Source organism: Diabrotica virgifera, chromosome 2, assembly GCF_917563875.1.
Source record: "Diabrotica virgifera virgifera chromosome 2, PGI_DIABVI_V3a".
In the NCBI taxonomy this organism is placed as follows: Eukaryota; Metazoa; Arthropoda; class Insecta; order Coleoptera; family Chrysomelidae; genus Diabrotica; species Diabrotica virgifera.
This window is the reverse complement of record NC_065444.1, coordinates 158,632,093-158,652,841: the sequence shown is the minus strand read 5'-3', so window position 1 is coordinate 158,652,841 and position 20,749 is coordinate 158,632,093. Positions and strand designations below refer to the sequence as shown.

Sequence of the window (20,749 nt, the reverse complement as noted above, 5' to 3'; positions counted from 1 at the left end):
GTCCACCACGGACGTCGTTGTCAAAATACAAAATATTAATAAATTAAACAAAAATGTTGTTGCTTGGTAAAAAAATCTTCTAATAATTTAATCTAATCTGACTTATTTATATAGATCGTCCCAAATCCTTTTTTCAGTGCGTCAACAGATTATCCAATTCTCTCTTTCGCATTACAGATGGAAAATAAAATCATTTTTTAGTTAAATTGTGGCTTATTTCCCATTTAGAATAGTTAATTACAAAAATTCCACAAAGAAATAGCTTCAGAACAACATTTATAACTTATTTGCAAACCAACTTAAAAAAGGAGGTGAAAAGGAGGTGGGGAGGGGAATAGGGGAAGTGGGCTAAAATTGCAGTGAGTCCCAATTTTTTAAAATCATATAGAACGTAAAAAATTAAAAAAATATTCAGGCTCTATCGACCTCAAAAAATATAATTAGACCCGCAAAAACCCTTACAAAATTAAAAAAAAAACATGGTTTTTGGGGGGTTTAAAAGTGTTTAGCCCAATTTTTGAATACCATAATATACTCAGTTATTTTAAATTATACATAATCTATTAACAAAACCTTGAGTTGACCTATGTTGCAGTCTATAAAATGGAGAAAATCCCCAAAAACCCCCTAAAAAAACAGTTTTCTTGATTTTTCAAGATGGCACACCTGACGGAAAAACCTGAAAAAAATTAGAGAGATAACTTTTGATAAATTACACAAAATGAAAAAAAGATTGGACCTGCAGCCCCCTCCAAAAAAAAGTTATAAGCTTTAAAAAAGTTAAAAAAAAATTTGAGGTTATGTACACTCGATCTATGGGTCAATAAAAAATGGACATATTTTGTAAAAGCCTCAGCTATACGTGTGAATTTTTTGAAATTTTTATATCAATTGCAACCCAACTAAAAAAAATTAAATCTAAAAATCTACGTTTTTGGCCGTGGGGGGAGGGGTAAAGGGGGTGGCGAGCTAAAAATCCGCGTTATGTCATTTTTTAATTGCATAGAACGTAAAAAAATTAAAATAGTTGAATTCTGGGAGTGAGGGCATTTTGCCTATCTTAACCCGCCATTACACGCGCTATGAGGAAATCTCTCACCATATTTGTTTATAACCAATGAAATTGTGTAAACTAATACGATAACCTTAAGCACCCAGGAATGCCTTTAGCATGGTTTATGAGAGGGTATGGAAAAGTTATAGAATATTTCAGGCGGCCAGTGTGCTGTGTGATAGTTGAAAGAAGAGACATCCCTCTTCAAGTGAGGGAATTCCTCACTGCGCGTGCAATCACAGTGAAATCACGTTTCTATTATCTCAAAGAAACTTTTAGGTTTTTATTTAATATTTAGGTAGGTATAATTAAAATATTATTGTTTGGATTAGGTTAGGAACAGTGGCACACCGAGGGGGGGGTTTGGGGGTTAAAATCCCACCCAAAACATATAGAAATATATATAAAAGAAAGTAGGAAAATGTAACTTGTCTTTCACAAATAATACAAAAAACTTTCGGTGCCCAAGCAAACCCCCCCCCCCCCCCAGAGGAAAATTCTAGGTGCGCCACTGGTTAAAAACCCATTTTTAAATTTACCTATTCTAATTGGGAAATAAGCCACAATTTCACTTGAAAAATTGATTTTATTGACGTTTCGAATTCCAGCTCGGACGTCGTTATCAAAATACAAAATATTAATAGTTAATTACATAAATGTCACAAAGAAATAGCTTCAGAAGAGTTTTTAATTTCAATTTGTATTTTTAGTAAAATGAATTCGCGTAAACAACGTTAATTTCATCAGTGGCTTGCTGAAATTGAAAATTAAGAAAACTTGCTTTTGATCTATATTATTTTTACTTTTGTTTTGTTAAATTAATAAAAAAAAATTGGTTTACGAGACTTTCTATAATATGTGAGTACCACCCATTTTATATTTATACATGTTGACATTCATTCTTCCTCGAAATAAGTCGAATTTATGTAGGTGAGGGCGACGCTCATACGCGTGCAACCACGTCACAATAGAACACGCGTGTAACGGCGGGTTAACGGGGGGTACCCCTTGGCTGTTTGCAATTATCTACGTCATTTTTGTTCCGGACCGGCGATATGTCCTGTATAAGCTCGGTATGCAGATTAAGTCTCAATCATATTTTAACTTCCGAACCTGAATTTAGAATAAAATTAAATCGTTTTTTAAATTATTGTACATACGGAGAAGTTACTGCGGAGCACATGCTACACGATCGTTTTAAGTGACAATAGACCTCTTAGGCCGAGTGAAAACATTGTTAATACGTTGACGGACAGAACGTCTAGAGACGTCTAATTTCCATTGATGTCCATATGTGACACAACGTCTATAGACGACATTTTTAAAATAATGAATTGCGACAAAAATCTGTAGATTTCATGCATCTATAGATGCATATGAAACCTGACACGACATCCATGGTCGACGTTCATATGTTTATAAAAAATGCTCAAAAATTTATTGTTTCCATAAACTATAAGCGATAAAAAAATTTAGCAATTTCCCTATTCTACTTTGCAAAATTCATACAGTGTAACAACACTTGCTTACCTATACATTTGACGCACTGTCCGTCAACGTGTTTTAAGTGCCCACTTAAATTGAGCCTAAGGCTGTTCGAAAATAATCAAATAATAAAACCAAACCATAAAATATTACCCAAGTATCCATATCGGAAATAACACATTGTATATCCAATTTTGTATAAGCATGCAATGACATAGACCACTCTTCGCAAAAATGTTTGTGGTTCTCCTGCAAGCTATATTAAATAACAGAATGGAGATCAGCTGGGATCGACATCGATGGACAAATGACAAAATGAAGATCTCTTTTACATCTAAAATGGTATTTGGCCGGACATGTTGGTAAAATTACGGATGAGCGATGGACATAAAGCAGGCAAAAGAAAAACACTTTGAAGAGAAATGCAAAGAGATCGAAGACCTCCAAAATAGATACGATCTGTTTAACCTACATAAGAATGTCAAAGAAATGGCTGGACTAAGAAAGCAAAATCTCACTGGTACACTTCTGGATAGACACGGGGTTGATATAACAGAGACCGATGAGAAAGTACAACGTTGGGCAGAATACATCGACGAACTGTTGAACGTTGGGCAGAGTACATCGATGATGAAAGAGGGTACCTGGAACACATAGAACTTACTTCAGGAGAAATAGGTCCAGATATTACAAAGGAAGAAATAATACATGCGGGAAAAACAATGAAGAACAGGAAAATCCCAGGACCTGACATGCTCCCTATCGACCTTTTAAAAATTATTGATGAGCAGCATATTGATGTTTTAGTGGTACTCTTGAACACAATTTATAGCTCAGACATATTACCCAAATAATGGTTGACGTCGATCTTTATTTGCCTTCCTAAAAAGAAAAACACAAGAGAATGCGGCGACTACCGCACCATTAGTTTGATGTCCCATGTGCTAAAGTTGCTACTGAAAGTCATCCATAACCGAATATACATATCATAAACTGGACATAGATATTAATGATACGCAGTTTGGGTTTTGCAAAGGCCTGGTAACTCGTGAAGCTCTTTTTTCACTTAACTTACTTATACAAAGGTGCCTGGACGTCAATCAAGATATATATGCGTGTTTTATTGACTATAATAAAGCATTCGAAAAAGTACGACATGAACTAACAATTAATGCATGTCCTGGAATCAAAGAAGTTCGACTGCAATGACCTCAGGATTATATCGAATTTATACTATACACAACGAGCAAAAGTACGTGTTAATGACCAGCTGTCAGAGGAAATTGAAATCAGACGTCGAGTGAGACAGGGATGCGTGTTGTCACCAATTCTTTTTAATGCCTACTCGGAAGAGATCTTGAAGGAAGCTCTTGAGGGTGAAAGAGCTGGAATAAAGGTAAATGGAGTTCCCATTAACATTAGATATGCGGATGATACTGTCATCTTAGGTGAAAATATTAGGGATCTTCAGAGGCTGGTGACCAAAATAGTAGAGTTTGGACAAGAATACGGGCTAACAATGAATGTCAAGGAGACAAAGTTGATGAGAATATCGAAAACTCAAAGAAATAACGAAAATCTCTTCATAAACGGATCCAATATCGAACGAGTCGACCAATATGCATACCTTGGAACAATGATCAACTCCACAGGGGATTACTTACAGGAAATCAAAATCAGAATAGAAGAGGCTAGAGCAAATTTTAACAAAATGAGAAAAGTGCTCTGCGCAGGAGATTTGAAGTTGGAGCTAAGAGTTAGGTTGGCTAGGTGCTACATTTTCTCGACTTTGTTTTATGAAATGAAAGCTTGGACCTTGAATGCTGCATCAATGAAAAAACTAGAATTATTCGAGCTGTGGGTGTACAAAAGAATTCTGAAAATATCGTGGACAGAACACGTCACAAACAAAGAGGTTTTGAGAAAGATGAATAAAGAAATGGAATTCCTAAATACCATCAAAACAAGAAAATTGGTATATCTCGGACATATTACACGTGGAGAGAGATACAGCTTGCTCCAATTGATTATGCAGGGAAAGATTCAAGGAAAGAGAAGCATAGGGAGACGCAGAATATCGTGGCTGCGCAACCTGAGAGAGTGGTACGGATGTACACCAAATGAACTTTTTAGAGCAGCCGTCTCTAAAATACGAATAGCTATGATGATTGCCGACCTCCGCTGCGGAGATGGCACTTAAAGAAAAAGAAGATGGACAATTATAGTGGAATAGCGTCCGAGATACGACGCGTACAGAAGTAGAGGCAGGCCATCAAGCACATGGACCGACGAAATAAAGAGAATTAATGAAACTGGATAAAATGGACTCAAGAGAGAGAGGACTGGCAAGAACTTTGCGAGACCTACGCTCAGCAGGGGACACTTTGGGCTTTCTCGATTAATTATTAAACAATTACGGGCGGGCGCCATTTAGCCATCGTAAGTTAAAAGGAATCATATAGAAAGTAGACACCATTTAAAAGCTCTTATGTCAGACAGTACGTTTGTTGTACCATTTTCAATTCAAATCAGGTTAATTAATATTTTCAGTTTACTATTGAATAAAACTCGTTAGATCTCTATATTTTGCATTATTTTTTAAGTAGGCTAGCTAGTATCTTATATGTTACATTATACAGGGTGTCTGCGTAACTTGGAACCATATGGGAAACTTTTTTAATATCAATTTTAAGAAAAAAAGTCATTCTTTATAAAGTGCTCTGCATAGTCTAAAACCTAAGATGCAATCATCAGATATCAAATTTTATACACATTTTAAAACATCAATATGCAAATAACAGCCTTCTACTTAAAAAAATTCTGAAATAAATTACCTATTCCGAACATCATTTTTATTTATTAGACATGTAATAACTCTGTTATTAATAATTTTAGGAAAAAAAGTTATTCTTCATAAAAATCTGTGCATGGTATAAACCTCAAGATGCAACCATCAGTTATCCAAGTTCGTTAATTTTATACGAGGTGTGTCAAATAATATGAATTTAGAAATAATTTAGAAAGAATTCTTTCTTAATTCATATTATTTGACACACCTCGTATAAAGTTAACGAACTTGGATAACTGATGGTTGCATCTTGAGGTTTAGACCATGCACAGATTTTTATGAAGAATAACTTTTTTTCCTAAAATTATTAATAACAGAGTTATTACATGTTTAATAAATTAAAATGATGTGCGGAATCGGTAATTTAGGAAAATTTTAGAAAAATTTTTTTTCAAGTAGAAGGCAGTTATTGCATATTTGAATATGGTTTTTAATTACAAATAACTTTTCATATTAAAATTTTTTGATATTTTGAAATATAAAGGTAGTTTGCTCTTGAGCGAAATTCATATTTTTTGACATACCTCGTATACTGTTGACAAAATTTGATATCTGATGATTGCATCTTAGGTTTTAGACTATGCAGAGCACTTTATAAAGAATGACTTTTTTTCGTAAAAGTGATATTAAAAAAGTTTCCCATATGGTTCCAAGTTACGCAGACACCCTGTATCACATATACTTTTAGAATAATGCCCCTTGGCCCTAAATTGCCGAATATATTACTGTCTCCATTTTTAATATGAGATAGATCACTAATTATTTCCACTGAACTAGAAGTTCTACTCTATTCTACATTCAAAATTCATGATTTTTCTTAGTTTTTAATCAGATATACTTTCTGAACTATCTCTATACATTTTATGCCGAAAACAGAACTGTGAAAAAGGTTCTTTCTGCCTCCACGGTTCAAATAAATCATCTTTATCAATTACTGAACCTTCTGTATGTACGTTTAGTATGCCAAAAAAGGCGTTAAAATTTGGAACTGCGTGCTTTCTTATCATGCCTTTTTTCACAATTTCAACTTTAAAAGGCATTATTCTTTTCGATCAATTTATAAAAACTAATTCGTTTGCTTTTCCAAAAAATCTTGATTTAACTGTTAAACAGTACGTTGAACAATCAGTCTGACATTCTTCAATAACAGCAACGTAGATTGTCCATAGGGATACCCTAGAAAATCAATTTTATGCAGTCCCAGATTAAGAATCTTGAGGCCCCTAGGCAACCCAAGCTATGAGACCCCTTAGGAATCCTCCACTTTTTCCGTTTTTAGTATTTTTTTTTAATTTTTGTTCGCTGTTGCGAAATAACCCAAAATGACTGTGAAGCAGAAATAAATTGTTTGCAAATATTTGAACTGCTCTAGTTCATCTTTAAGTTCAGATTCAATATCATCAGAATAGTTCTCATATAGTTTTGAAGCACACTCGTTTATTTGAATATCACTCAGTTTTGGAAAAATACACAAAAGACCAAATACTGGTTTCACTGACCCGTACACTGTCAACCGACGACTCAGCTCAGTAATTAGCTCATAGAACCTTGGTAGATACGATTTAACCTTTAACTTTTTGCACCCTGTAGAAAAACATCATTTGAATTACCATCATCAAAATGCAGTTTTGTTCCTGGCCTTCGTTTACTCGTGTCGGAATATATATGAGTATTGTTGATCGCAGGCCTTCTGCTCGTAGTAAGCAAAATTATCTCTTTGGGATTTTAGGAACTAGAAAAGTGAATTTAGAAGCTTAACTGCAGTTCTCTCTGTAATGATTTAGTGACAGCGTTGATTCGTTTAAAATTGTTGACCAAAAATCGTTTATTATGAATGTTTTTTTTGACATTTCTTTCAACAAACACTTAGCTTCATGAACTGTTTCAGCTTTCTGATTAGTGTCTTCAGTAAGAGTATGAAGAACAGATTTGAAAGCGTTATAACCTTTAGACAAGGCTCTTGTTGCATATGCTCTTGCAGTCCATCTAGTACTGCTTGTTCTTTTAAGGACTAGATCGCGGCGAATGGAATCGCTTCATGGGGTTTAATTTAATCATTTGTTTCAAGTTTGCTAATCGAAGATAAATGAGCCCAGAGACCATTGTATTTGCCTCACATATTTGCTGCATTGTTGTATGATTGTCCCGTCATGTTGTTTACATCAATGCCAAAGTCGTTTAAATAGGTTAAAGCAGCAGAAGAATGATTTTCTCCAGTGTTGCTACTTGCTGATTTGAAAAATCTTTACAAAAGAATAGATGAAATTCACAGTCATCTTACGAGAAGCCCTGACAATGAAAATGAATCTTTATTCCATACGATCAGGGAAATGAAACAAGACATTTTTAATCTGGTGTCAATATTTATGGGCAATCATGAAGAGATTGTGAAGGTCCAAATTCAGGATACATCAAAGGAAGAGATAGTGAAGGAAATGGCTGACTTGAAAATTACTATCAACCAAATGGCACACAAAATTGAAAAGCTAGGTACCAATGAAAAACCAACTAAAACTCCACCGCAAACCATAAAAAAGTCCATTTCAACTCAAACTGATCCTGCAGAAACCCAAGAGCCTTTAGTGTCTTCTCCTTCAAAGGTAAATACTGTACCACCTACCAAATACACTGTAAAAGAAAACTGGCATTATGTGGTTGTATCAAAAATTCCACCTCCTTATACTGCTAAACAGATTGCACACTATGTCAAGGAGAAACTTGGTACCACCGATTTTATTCGATGCTTCCCATTGCAGAGGGATACGGATAGACGAGACTCTGACTTTAAGATCGGTGTGCAAAATCAAAGTTTCATCAAGTTGCTGAAAGATCCAAGTTTGTGGCCGCCTGGTACTGTAGTAGACAACCTTAATGACAATCCTCCAGCGCATGCCAATTCAGCTTCAACGACCATAAAAGTAGCGGCTCCAGCATCCAGTACTCCTTACACGACACCATCAACACCTACTAAGGAGGGCATATCCATTCAGATTGGTTCAGATAGGGATGCCATTATTGCAAGTAAGTCCTTTAATAAACAAAATTCAAGTATTGTGCTTACGGAGAAAACTATGAAAAAGGATGATGGGCTTTGTATGGACCCGATGACTCCACCTATAGTGCGGCTATCTCGTACTGTGGATGTGGAAAATAGTCGTTACTTGTTAGCTAGACTGAGGGACCCTGGAATTTTGAATTCTCTTCGACTCTTCCTTGCCTATCTCCATGATCAGCCCTCGAGTACGTGTAACGATGGGCACACCAACACCACCATTAAGTTAATGCTGGCTTCAGAGGGACTCCCTACTGACGTGGATTCCCTACGTAAGCTGTATCACAGATTCCATGAGGCTTATGGTATTAGTACTGCTGAAGTTGAAGCAGATCTTTCGGCTTTTGGAACCTTCTTTTCCACTGAGACACGCCTCCGACTCCAGAAAATTAGGGAATGTCAGAATAAATATTTTTCGAGTAATTCCCCGTCTAGCAAAAATTTTTTTTTTAAATAAATTGACGCGTACAGAAGATCAAGCGCCTTCTGACAATTTGGACGATAGCAAGCTAAGTTTATTTCTTCTTAACAGTCAGTCCTTAAGACACAAAACTGATGAATTACTTCTATTACTAGAAGAGCTAAATTTTCCCGAGATTGTTGCCATAACTGAACACTGGTTAAATGTTTTTTTTTGGCATAGGCTTTTGCCATTCAGCCAGTCACAACTTTTTTAAGTTATTCCTAAAGCAAAGAAAAGAAAGTAATTATCACAATACCTATTTGATTTTCAGTAAGGAATAACATGGTTACTCGCTTCTCGTCTAGGGACCCATCAATACATTAAATTAATACACAAACTAGACTGGGTCACGGAAAGAAGGTTTTAAACAAATGGGGTAAAACAAAGGTTACTAGTTTAACTGTGCTCACAATTTAAGGTTACTTTTTGAAATAAATTTTGTTAAATAGTCATATACGGTTTTATTATTTAATGACAAAAGGTAGCAAATGTTATAGGGAGGAAGGATTTTATGATTGATTAAATTTTTTATTAAGTCATCAGTTTGTTGTATATATTTTGTACATTCAAAGAAAATATGGTTTAAATCTGCTTCTTTTTGACAATCTTCACATAAATTGGAACTTAAAATTCTAAGTTTTGCTAGATGGGCTGGATAACACGCGTGTCCAGATCTCATTCTGATAATAGATGTAATGTATCTACGTGGGACAGAGTAATTTTTAAACCAAAATTCACTCGGGGGTTAAATGTTGATGAAGCTGTGTTTATTAAAAATTAAACTATTATATCCAGATTTAACAGGAGTAGATTATATCATGGGGGTACTTTGATTATGTCTACACAAAATGACTTTTCAGCAGTGACCAAATTTGATAATTTATTAATTGAAACAGTTTTTGAATTCTCCATAATTTATCAGAAATCTTCTGACCTCTATATTATTTGTATCTATAGAACTCCCGATGCGGATGTGCAGATTTTCTTACAACAACTACTTAGCTTGCTAGAATCTATTCCTTCAAAAATAAATTAATTCTATGTGGCGATCTAAATATTGACTGCTCCAGTGTGTGTGCTGCTCAAGAATCTCTTCATTCTATCTTTGATTCCCTTGGTATAGGTATGCATGTAAATTCCCCAACCAGAATAACTAAAACTAGCTCTAGTATCACTGACTATGTCGTATCTTCTTTAGCTCCAAATTCTACTGACTGTACTGTTTTCAACTCAGGTTTCTCTGATCATGAAGCAGTATTGACTACATTTTGGTTAAAATCAAAAAATAGTAGTGCAAACACGCAACGAAAATTGTTCCGTGTCTTTGGAGAACAAAATTTTCTAACATTTAAACACCTATGTCAAACAACTGACTGGGACTTCCGCTCTGTTGATGTCGACATCGAGTTTTCTAGATTCATAAAGTTATTGTCTGGTCTGGCATACGAATCCTTTTCTCTTAGGCCTATCAAAACTAAACATCGTAAACCCTGGTCAACTAGAGGTCTACGTATATCTGCAAAGAACATGCGCTCATTATCGTACCTAAAAAAATTCTCGGACAACATATCCTTCCATGATTACGTTAGGCTTTACAAGAAAATTTACCATAAAGCCATAAAGGCCGCCAAGGAAATTTATTACAATGCGAGGCTGGCTAAATCAGGTAATGTTGCTAAGGAAACGTGGTCTATCGTAAATGAACTGAGAGATAAGACTCCTTCTCCCACCACAATCCCGACTTCTCCTGAGACCCTGAACAATTACTTTGTAAATGTGGTAAAAAATTTAACAAATACTATACCTCCTTCTCAGGATCCGATTTCATATCTTTCTCATAGGAATGTAAATAGTTTCTTTTTTACACCCATAGTATTAGGTGAACTACGCTCTACAATAAATGACTTTAAAAATAAATCGTCATCTGGGACTGATGGCCTCACTCTTAAAACGTTTTCTGCTCTACCTGATTGCACTTTAAACCATCTTACTACTTTAATAAGCAGGTCATTCGAAACTGGGGGTTTTCCAAGCTGCCTTAAGACAGCGATAATTATTCCTATACACAAAGGAGGCGATAAAGATCTTGCTTCGAATTATCGCCCTATTGCACTCCTGCCCACGTTGTCGAAGATAATTGAAAGTCTGGTAAAAAAAAGAATCTTATCTTTTCTGTTGAAATACAAATTGCTTACTCCACATCAATTTGGATTCCTGAGTGACAAATGCACGAATGATGCTATGTTCTTCCTTTTCGATCATGTTTACTCCAGTCTAAACAACCATCACTCTACAGAAACAATTTTTTGTGATTTCTCTAAAGCATTCGATTGTGTAAACCATAACATCTTGACTGACAAATTACAGCACTATGGATTTAGGGGAAAGGCTCTTAAATGGTTTAAATCATATCTTAATAAAAGAAGTCAGTTTGTAAAGGTTGACACGAAGACGTCTTCTTGCATGCCATTAGAATGTGGGGTACCTCAGGGTTCAGTTCTAGGCCCTATATTGTTGCTGATATACATAAATGACATCTCTAGTCTGAACATTAAAGGTAAAATATGTCTCTTTGCAGATGATACTAGTATTACTTGGAGTAACACGGATATTATGGATCTTCGCAATACCATAGCTACAGACCTAGTCACCATTAAATCGTGGTGCGATTCGAATCTCCTGTTATTTAACGTTTCTAAAACCAAAGTCCTACCTTACAACAGTATGATGCAACCTTTAGTACTTAATAACAACAGTCTAGAGGTAGTTGAATCGGTGAAGTTCTTAGGGCTTATTGTGGATAAGTCTCTAAAATGGAACTTGCACATTGATGCCTTATACAAAAAATTAAGTTCTGCTTGTTTTGCGCTAAGATCAGTTGCTACGGAAATGAATTTGTCAACATCTAAGACCGTTTATTATACCCTTTTTGAGTCTCATCTTCGGCACGCCCTTCCATTCTGGGGTACGTGTTGTGCGACTCAATTTGAGCGTATTTTTAAACTACAAAAGAGAGCTCTTCGTTACTCCCTGAGACTCAATAGTAGAGTTCATTGCCAAGAATTCTTTAAAAAATTTAAAATATTAACTCTTCCTTCTTTGTTTGTTTTTGAATCCGTTTGTTTAATCCGCAAACATGCATCAGAAGGTCCAGACAGACCCACTCACAACTATGCCCTTAGAAACGTGGAGCATAATCTTTATCTGCCAACCCCACGGTCTGAGCTGGTTAAGTGCTCTATACTATACAATTCGAGAAAAATGTACAATCACCTGCCATCTAACATCAAATCTATTGCAGCATTTCCCGCTTTTCGCAAGGCCTTGAAAGCTTATTTGCTGGAGAGAGCTTTTTATACAGTGAATAACTTTTTTATAAACGATTTGAATTCAGCAAATTGACTTGCAGGATTATTACTTTCGAGTACTTTTATACATATTTGCAGCGGCATAGAACTTTTGATTTACTTTCCTTTTTCCTCGTTCGCCTTCTTTTTGCTCTGAGGTTGTATACATATTGTTTGCAAAATTTTTAATTTTTTAATGTGTACTTAACTATAAAATTATATTAAGTAGTATAACTCACGCCAATCTACTTGGTGTCTGTTTCTGTTTTTTTTTGTTTGTAGTTTTTTATTATTTTTGTTTTTTATTGTATTTTTTAATTTTGTATAAGCTTTGTCCACAAATTGGAACATTTTTTGACAATAAAGCATACCTTACTCACTTACTTATAGATATGAATGTGAGAAAATGCTCATACATTTTAATATCGTGTTATGAAGCTTGTGTCATGTTTACCAAAAAGAATACATGGAAAGTAATAAAGATTTCCATTTGAGTGAGAACAGGTACGTTTTCCAATCTCTTTTATTGTTTGTTGCACTGATATGTTTTTGAAAAACTATAAATTGTGTAAAAAATCTTGCAATGCCTTCAAAATTTCTTTTTGACTTTACTTCCGAATTTAGGAAACAATTTATCTCTAGTCTTCAACTTCTGACTTAGTTTGGGTTTCTGGTTCCTTAACTTCTTGAACTGAAATAGAACTGTCGTTACATGTTTTTTCATCTTATTCAGTTACGGAAGCTATGTTTCCCTCAGTTATTTCTATTTCATCTTGTGTATTCTCATTGGTTGCAGCTTCAATAGCTATGGATTTTCGTGTGAAACTGAGTTTAAATAAGTTTTGGTTCTGTTTTAAATCTTGATTAAGGAACTTTCCTATCTCTTGATTTTTCTTGCGTTTTTGTGCTCCACACCATCACTTTTATGGTATTGCTTGATTTTTAAGATAATATGATTTCTAGTTATTATTTGATTCTAATTATTATTTTGTCGTTTTGGGCCCTGCGAGGACCCCTTTCGGCCGAGGCCCCTAGGCAACTGCCTACTTTGCCTAATGGTTAATCCAGCACTGTGCGAGGTGTTCTACTGGATGTCAGTTCAATTCCTGGAACGGTGAACAGAAAAATAAATGAGGCTAACGCCTCAGTTTAAAAGTCTAATATGAACCTGAGGCTTAGATTGGAATATGCTGGTGTCTGATCGACCTACCGGGGAGCAGTACGGCATGGGATAAGAGCTCAGTGATACTTCCTCGTAGATTCATACCGGATGAGCATGGACGCCTAATACATACATATTACAAATTTCAAAATAGCCATATTAAAATAAACATAGACCTAGAAAGGTATGTCAATTTTTCCTAAAAACCTTCTTTTTGGTTTATATACAAAGCTATTCCTATGTGTCTATAAGGAATTCTTTACAAAATAATAGTGTAGCTATTTCCCATTTTATACTTTTGTTAGTTTGTTTATTTCACTTCATTTCCAGGATCTATGTGTGCATATTCACCCTCATTATCACTTACCAATGAAACTGGCACAAACTGATATATTATATCTCGCAAAGTATTTTTAAACAGCTTTAAGCTTTCCACCATCTGTTCCATACAAATGCGATATAATTAAAACCGTTTTACTTATTTTATATCCTGCGAAAGCTGCTATTAATGATTCCTAATTGCTTTAGCTCTTTAAACATTTGACTCCATTTTGAAAGTAATACTGAAAAGATTAAATATGTATAACAGAAGTGAATTTGCTTACATAAGTTGTTTACTTTGAAACTTCAGCTATTCAGTTTTATTGTATGTAATTGAGATAATACGTTTTTCTATGGATGCAACAGATATATTATGCAACTTCTCTCACTACTTACATACATTCAAAACGAAAAATTTCTCAGGATGTGAGAAAAGTCGGCCATTGCAATGAGAAATATTTTTTCTCACGGGTTCCATACGTAGAATCGCGGTTTCCATGGTAACATGCACAATACAAACACAAAAATATTTGTCAAATAAAATGTGTCAAATCAAAACTTACGAGGAATTACCTTTCAAAACTGTTCATATATCTGGTAACTATAATTTTAAATAAATAAAAGTATATAAATATTAAGAATATTAAATACCTACATATGTATATAATATTGTATTTTATTTCAATTTTGGCATATAATCTACATAATAGCACCTAAATTATTTAATTTTGAAGATTAAACTCTTGACAAAAACGCATCCATAGAAAAAGTACAGTGTATAACATATTTACTCACATAGTGTATATACTCACATACAGTGAGAAAACGACATATTTCTCCCTCGCTTGATTTGCGGCACTCGCCTCGTACCTCGGCTCGAGCCAACAAACTTCTGCGCTCGTGAGAAATCTGTCTTTTTTCTCTCTTGTACAATATACTATTTTCTTAAAAACGTTGCCAGTTTATATCCTTTAGAGTTTCTCAATGACTTTTAGCGCTTTTACCACATTTGAAATTATCATTATGTGCTTTATTATATCCTGCACACGTTTATAAAGATGGTTGCCATATCAAAATTTGAACTAAAGTTTGTCATTATTGTCCCTATTCTAACGATTTTAATAAAACGAGCGGTTTTAATTTTTATAAACTATTTATTTACAATACGATATTTTCTTCAAAAATAAAGCTAAACCAATAAAAGCGCTGCTAAAGTATATAAATACATTATTCTAGGATCATCTGGATAATTCCATTTTGACTCATTCGTTACTACGCCGATTTTTCAGAAATGTCAAAGACTTTATTCTAAATGTCTGCTTCGTGGTACCTCGGTCGTTATTTGGAACGTCTCAAGATTCTCAAAGAGCCTCAAAGTAAATACCTCATCTTTCTACAGAATAACGACCGTTATACGGATTTGTCGAAGGCACTTTCATTACACTGCTCCCCCCTTAGATTTGAACTTCCGATCAGAAACTGTACATATACAATATGGGGTAGAGTATGAGGCAAATGAAAGGAATAAATTCGTTATTTCGTAAACCAGCGACTTTCGTAAACCAGGAAAAATCCAGAACCAGTTCGATTTTTATTATTAAATTATGATATTTTTTCATATACATCATAAAAGTGACGCCATCGATCTGGGCGTGATGACGTAATCGGTGATTTTTTTAAATGAGAATAGGGGTTGTTTGAATGGTTTAATTTTCTATTCAGTAATGTAATCATTACTATATTAACACAGGGTGTCCAATTTTTTTTTAATTAAATTAATTGACAAAAAAAGAAGAACGTATGTAATTTATTTAATTCAAAATACATTTTACTGATATCATAAATCAGTGAAGAATGTTTATTTCACAATGCTTCACAGTGCTTTCACAATATGCTTTTTGCTTAAATTCAATGTTCAAGTCAGCTCTCGCCTACCACCTGCCGCTAGGAAGTTTGTGCATTTAATTTAAGTGAAAAGCAATATTTATTTGTGAAATTAAACATTTTGAATTCTGACAGCAGTAAAATATATTTTAAATAAAATTAATTACATACATTCTTCTTTTTTGTCAATTTATTTAACTAAAAAAAATGTTTTTGGCCACCCTGCATAAATAAGTATGTTAATGTTTATATTACGGAGAAGAAAATTAAATAACCTTTCAGATGAGCTAGCACACGACTACTAGTCGCATTAAAAAATGAGAGACGACGATCACGTCATCACGCCCAGATGGATGACGTCACTACGTATGACATATATGCCAAAAAGTTTTGGGATTTTTCCTTAAACTGGCCAGTTTACGATATAACGAATTTATTTCTTTTATTTGCACCATACTGTATGATGGCCAGGATCGCGCGCGGGATCTACAGGACTCCCCAGAGTCTCCAGCCCTGTGTAAATCACCTACTGTCTTTGAAGAACACGAGTTAATACAACACACCATAATTCGTAAGGTGGTTTCTCTAAGGATCACTTTAATCACTTTTTCTTTTCCTTCTTCTTCTTATTCTTCTTACAATAGGCCTCTTGACCTGTTCTTAACCGATTTTGAGCTTGTATTCGAAGCTGTGATGTCGACTGCCAGGTATCTCGCTGCCTTGTAAAGGGCCTTCCTATTGGTCTGCATGGTAGTGCATGGCTTATCTTTGTTCAAGCCAAATTCTTGATGTCATAATTACACACATTTTTTTCAAATTAGGTAGAGCACGGCACATGTTCTCGTAGCTTGCCTTTTCTGTGTAAGACTTCCTGGCCTTCATACAGAGCAAAGATTGAGGACCATCTTCTAATTGCAGGACTCTTCCATTTTTAGGCTGCTGATTTTGTAACTCATCTAAGTGAGCGTACTTTTTATTAAATGCAGACGAGATTACTGTATGCGGAAGTATTGGATATACAGTGTGCTTTGGAGATATTTTCCGGATCGTTAAAAATATCTTGCTAAACTTCTTTGATCACGCCAAATCTAGCACTATTTCTTTCTGCCTGTTTTGAGATAAATTTATTAAACTTTGGTTGTCGGTTATTTTTTATTTCATGTTAAAGAATTCGTGTTTCTTTCATTTCATTTAAGCCAGTATAAAGTGCAAGACAATTTATGTGAACAACTTTTGGTTTACCGTTGGGCAACTTCTTAAATTGATATATTCCGCTATTTATTTTCTATTTCATTTTACATAGACCTTTTTATTGTCTCTTCAGTTTAAGAGACAAGCATCGATGGCCCTGTGGATTTATTATAAAGTCAGACAAGGTCACCTTCTTCAAAATTTTTATTCTTGTATCGAGAATCATATTGATATTTCATTCTGTCACTGGCTATCTACATAGATGTGTTGTCAGGCAAGTTCCTGAATTTTGTTCATTCTTCACTTAAGACGATCGACATATTCTTCGCTTGCAACATGTTCTTCGAAAGGTCTGCAGACAAACTCTAGGTAGCAGGACAAACGAACTTCACGACCCAACATCAAGCAGTTTGGGGTCTGGCCTGTAGTACGGCCGATCGGCAGGTCATTGGGAATAAATGAATGTTTATTCCCTCTGATGTTCGGATACAATTTTGAATAGGTGTTTGCCTATTGATCCGTTCAATCTCTCGCTCATTCCCTTTGATTGAGGATGCAAGGATGGTGTCCTGATATTATTGGCACCGATCAGTTTACTAACTTTTAAAAGAAGACTGACTGAAAGTTTCGCCCTTTATCGGAGAAGAGCTTCAAAGGAACACCAAGTCAAATGAATAATCAATTAAAAAAATACTTCTAAACTAAACTTGCCGCAACGGCAGCAGCTTCTTGATTTCTTATCACATAGGTCATAAAATAGGCGTAAAATAATCCATATATTATAAAAAATCTATTTTCGATCATCCGTTACTGGAAATGACCAGTTTGTCGTCTACTGTTGCTCAACTAAAGGTTTCTAACGATCTCCTGATCAACATTCCAGTTTGAGATATTTATGTTTCGATTCAGAATTTTGAGTTCATCCTGATCAGATACGTCAATTTTATTATTCTTTCTCTGCTTGTTAAACCCTACCTCTTCTCTACAACTCTACACATTCCTACTGCTTGGTACTTAATTGTTTTCCTGATCTTAATATTGAGGTCTTTTAGTAGTAACAGTTCTCGTGCATTTACTATTTTTTAATGCATCATACACTTGTTACAAAAAATTGTCTTCAATTACTTTTAATGGGAAATAAGCCACAATTTTACCAAAAAAATGATTTTATTAACGTTTCGAAGCCCAAATCGGGTTTCGTTGTCAAAATACAAAATACTATTAAAATAAAAAAAAATGTTGTCGCTAAGTAAAAAAATTCTTCTAATCATTTATTTAATCTGACTTATTTATATTGGCAATTCAGACGTATATTATATATTTTAAAGTAGAAGACTTTAAAATGATACCGCCAATATTTATGAGTTGCGTTCCTGGGACGACTTTACTAAAAGATAGTTGATTCGATTACATGAAATCAATCCCAACTCAAGAATATCCGTCACAAAAATATCATAGCATGTCATCTGTCTTTAAAAAGACAACCAAATGTAACGATGACAGTAAAATTCTCGCGTTAGAGATTCCGTAGTAAATCACAAGGGAAAACCAGGAAAAAACCTCGTGATACTATATAAAAAAACCCGATTTGGGCTTCGAAACGTTAATAAAATCATTTTTTTGGTAAAATTGTGGCTTATTTCCCATTAAAAGTAATTGATTATAAAAAATGCCACAAGAAAATAGCTTCAGAACAACATTAAAAAATTGTCTGCTTCACATTTCACAATACATGCACTAGTTAGTAGGTACCGATTTTTTTACTAAAAGCTAATATGAAATTGATTTAGTGTCCGACTGGTATATTATTTGACAAATAATAACATGATTTCGAAGTCAGTTAAACATGATAAAATGCCCTAGGGCATTCAATTTAAATAATTAGTTAAATACTGTCAAGTTGACAAATAAAAACCTAAGTAAAACTATGGTTACCACAATTACGCTACGACTATTGCTGCTAAATGTACTTATTTGAAAACTAATTAATTCAAAATTCATTCAATTTTTATGCATATAAAGAAGAATTTAGTCGAACATTAAACGTTGAAGGCACCACGGGTATTATAGATAATAACGCTTTCGGTCAACGTATATACCTCGGTATAGGCCGTAGGCCCTCGGTATATACACCATTGACCTCAAGCGTTATTATCCTTATAATACTCTTGGTACCTTAATAACTATAATTGTTTTATATATATACACAATCGATAGTGTAATTATTATACTAAAATATATTATTATATTGTTAATATCTACAGAAAAATTGTGGCTTAAAACGAGAAACATTTAAGAAAAATCTTCCCCTTGATAATTTCTTATCAAATCTGTTGAAATTATATATTTCCAACATTTTTAATGAGTCTTTCAGCCAGTATAAAATTTATGAAACATCTTTTATTCAAGAAAGCTTTGAAAATGAAAATTAGGTCAATTTTCCTGTTTTATGTGCCACATAATCAGCTTTTGACGTTTTCTAATCGTTTCAGCGCTCAAAGCGGATAAAAGGCGTCTAAAAGCTGAGAAGTTCGATTTACTAAATCAGATGAAACAGTTGTATCTGACGTTAGAGGATAAAGAAAAGGAATTAAGAGATTTTATCAGGAGTTATGGACAGGTAAGGATACTTTACTTATTTTTATGATGGGTTTCATGATTATCTCTAGCATTGATATACCTAATATCCTTGATGATTTACATATTTCACGATTAGGTACTTACTAATTATAATAATAATAACTAAATTTGAAGATATTGAAAAATATATTTTTGATATCTTTAATATCAAGTATGAATGTATTAAATTTTGTAACTCAGTCAGTAGTGTATGTGTAAAATTTTCTAAAGCTGACAAATTTTTTTTAGATGTTTTCCTAAAAAGTATTGGTTTCAAATTTTCTTATAGAACCTAAGAAGATAAAAGGTATTACCGAAAAGTAAAGTCGGAGAACGATTTTATGTTACGTAGATTTTGCTATTCTTTTTTTTTTAATTTCAGGGTTTGGAGCAGAGTCTGTTCTGCCTTCAAGGTTGAGGTGTTTCCACCTTTTTTGAAAAAATGTTTTACCCAAAATTAATTAATTAATATAGGCAAATTAATCTAGAACACCGGTGTATCTTCACCGGTAAATAGAACATTCAATACGAAAGTCTTTACTTTATTCACACTACTAGTAGACGTCATGTACGGCTTCTTTTTAAAGGTTTTTTAGTTTGTATTAATAGTGCCGATGTAGTTCAGACGGTAGGATGTCTAACTCGCATGCTGGTAGGCCGGGGTTCGAAACTCAGCCCCGGCGAGAACAGCTAGATATTTTTAAAAATGTCTATAGGCCCCAGTTCGACTCAGCCTGAATAAAGTGAGTACCTTAGGTAAAACCAGGGTTAATAATAGGCGGTTGAAGCATAGCACTGGACCTGTTACCTTCCTTGTATACCGTAGGCCCTAGATATAGCAGACTACCCTGCTATAATCCCAAAGCCGCGTCAGCAGTATAAAACGGGAGACTATTATTATTATTAGTTAATATTAAATAGCGGTATTATATGTTGTCATGTTAGTATTAATTTTAATAAAAAAAAAAAAATAAAAATATACCATCGATTATTTCTTTTTGACATATAACGCATATGTTTATACATATCACAAACTAGTGATTTTGTCTGTCGCCATGCGACGTGGGTTCCGATCAATTGCCATTTACAGTCACTCCATTCAAATTGTTTACCCGTGTTGAGCTGCCCCCCCCCCCACTTGCAAAAATTAAAAAACAAATAGCCCTGATTTATGAGCTATTTGTGGGCTTTCATATTCCGCAAACTAAAAGTTTTAAGCAGGAATTTAATATTTTAGTGGGGGGAGGGGCACTACTTAAAAATAGAAATATTGAATCGATTTTTGCGGCAGAATTACGAGCTATTTATGAGCTCTTGAAATTA

At 34.3% G+C, this 20,749-nt stretch overlaps 1 protein-coding gene across 6 annotated transcripts in view; it reads left to right on the top strand.

Moving 5' to 3' along the window:
• LOC114330643 (kazrin) overlaps positions 1-20,749 on the top strand; it is a 490,500-nt gene that overhangs the window by 274,038 nt on the left and 195,713 nt on the right. For all 6 annotated transcript variants that reach the window (XM_028280046.2, XM_028280051.2, XM_028280047.2 and 3 more), the window contains exon 5: positions 19,300-19,427. In XM_028280046.2, the coding sequence (XP_028135847.1) occupies positions 19,300-19,427 (128 nt within the window). The remainder of the gene's footprint in view (positions 1-19,299; positions 19,428-20,749) is intronic.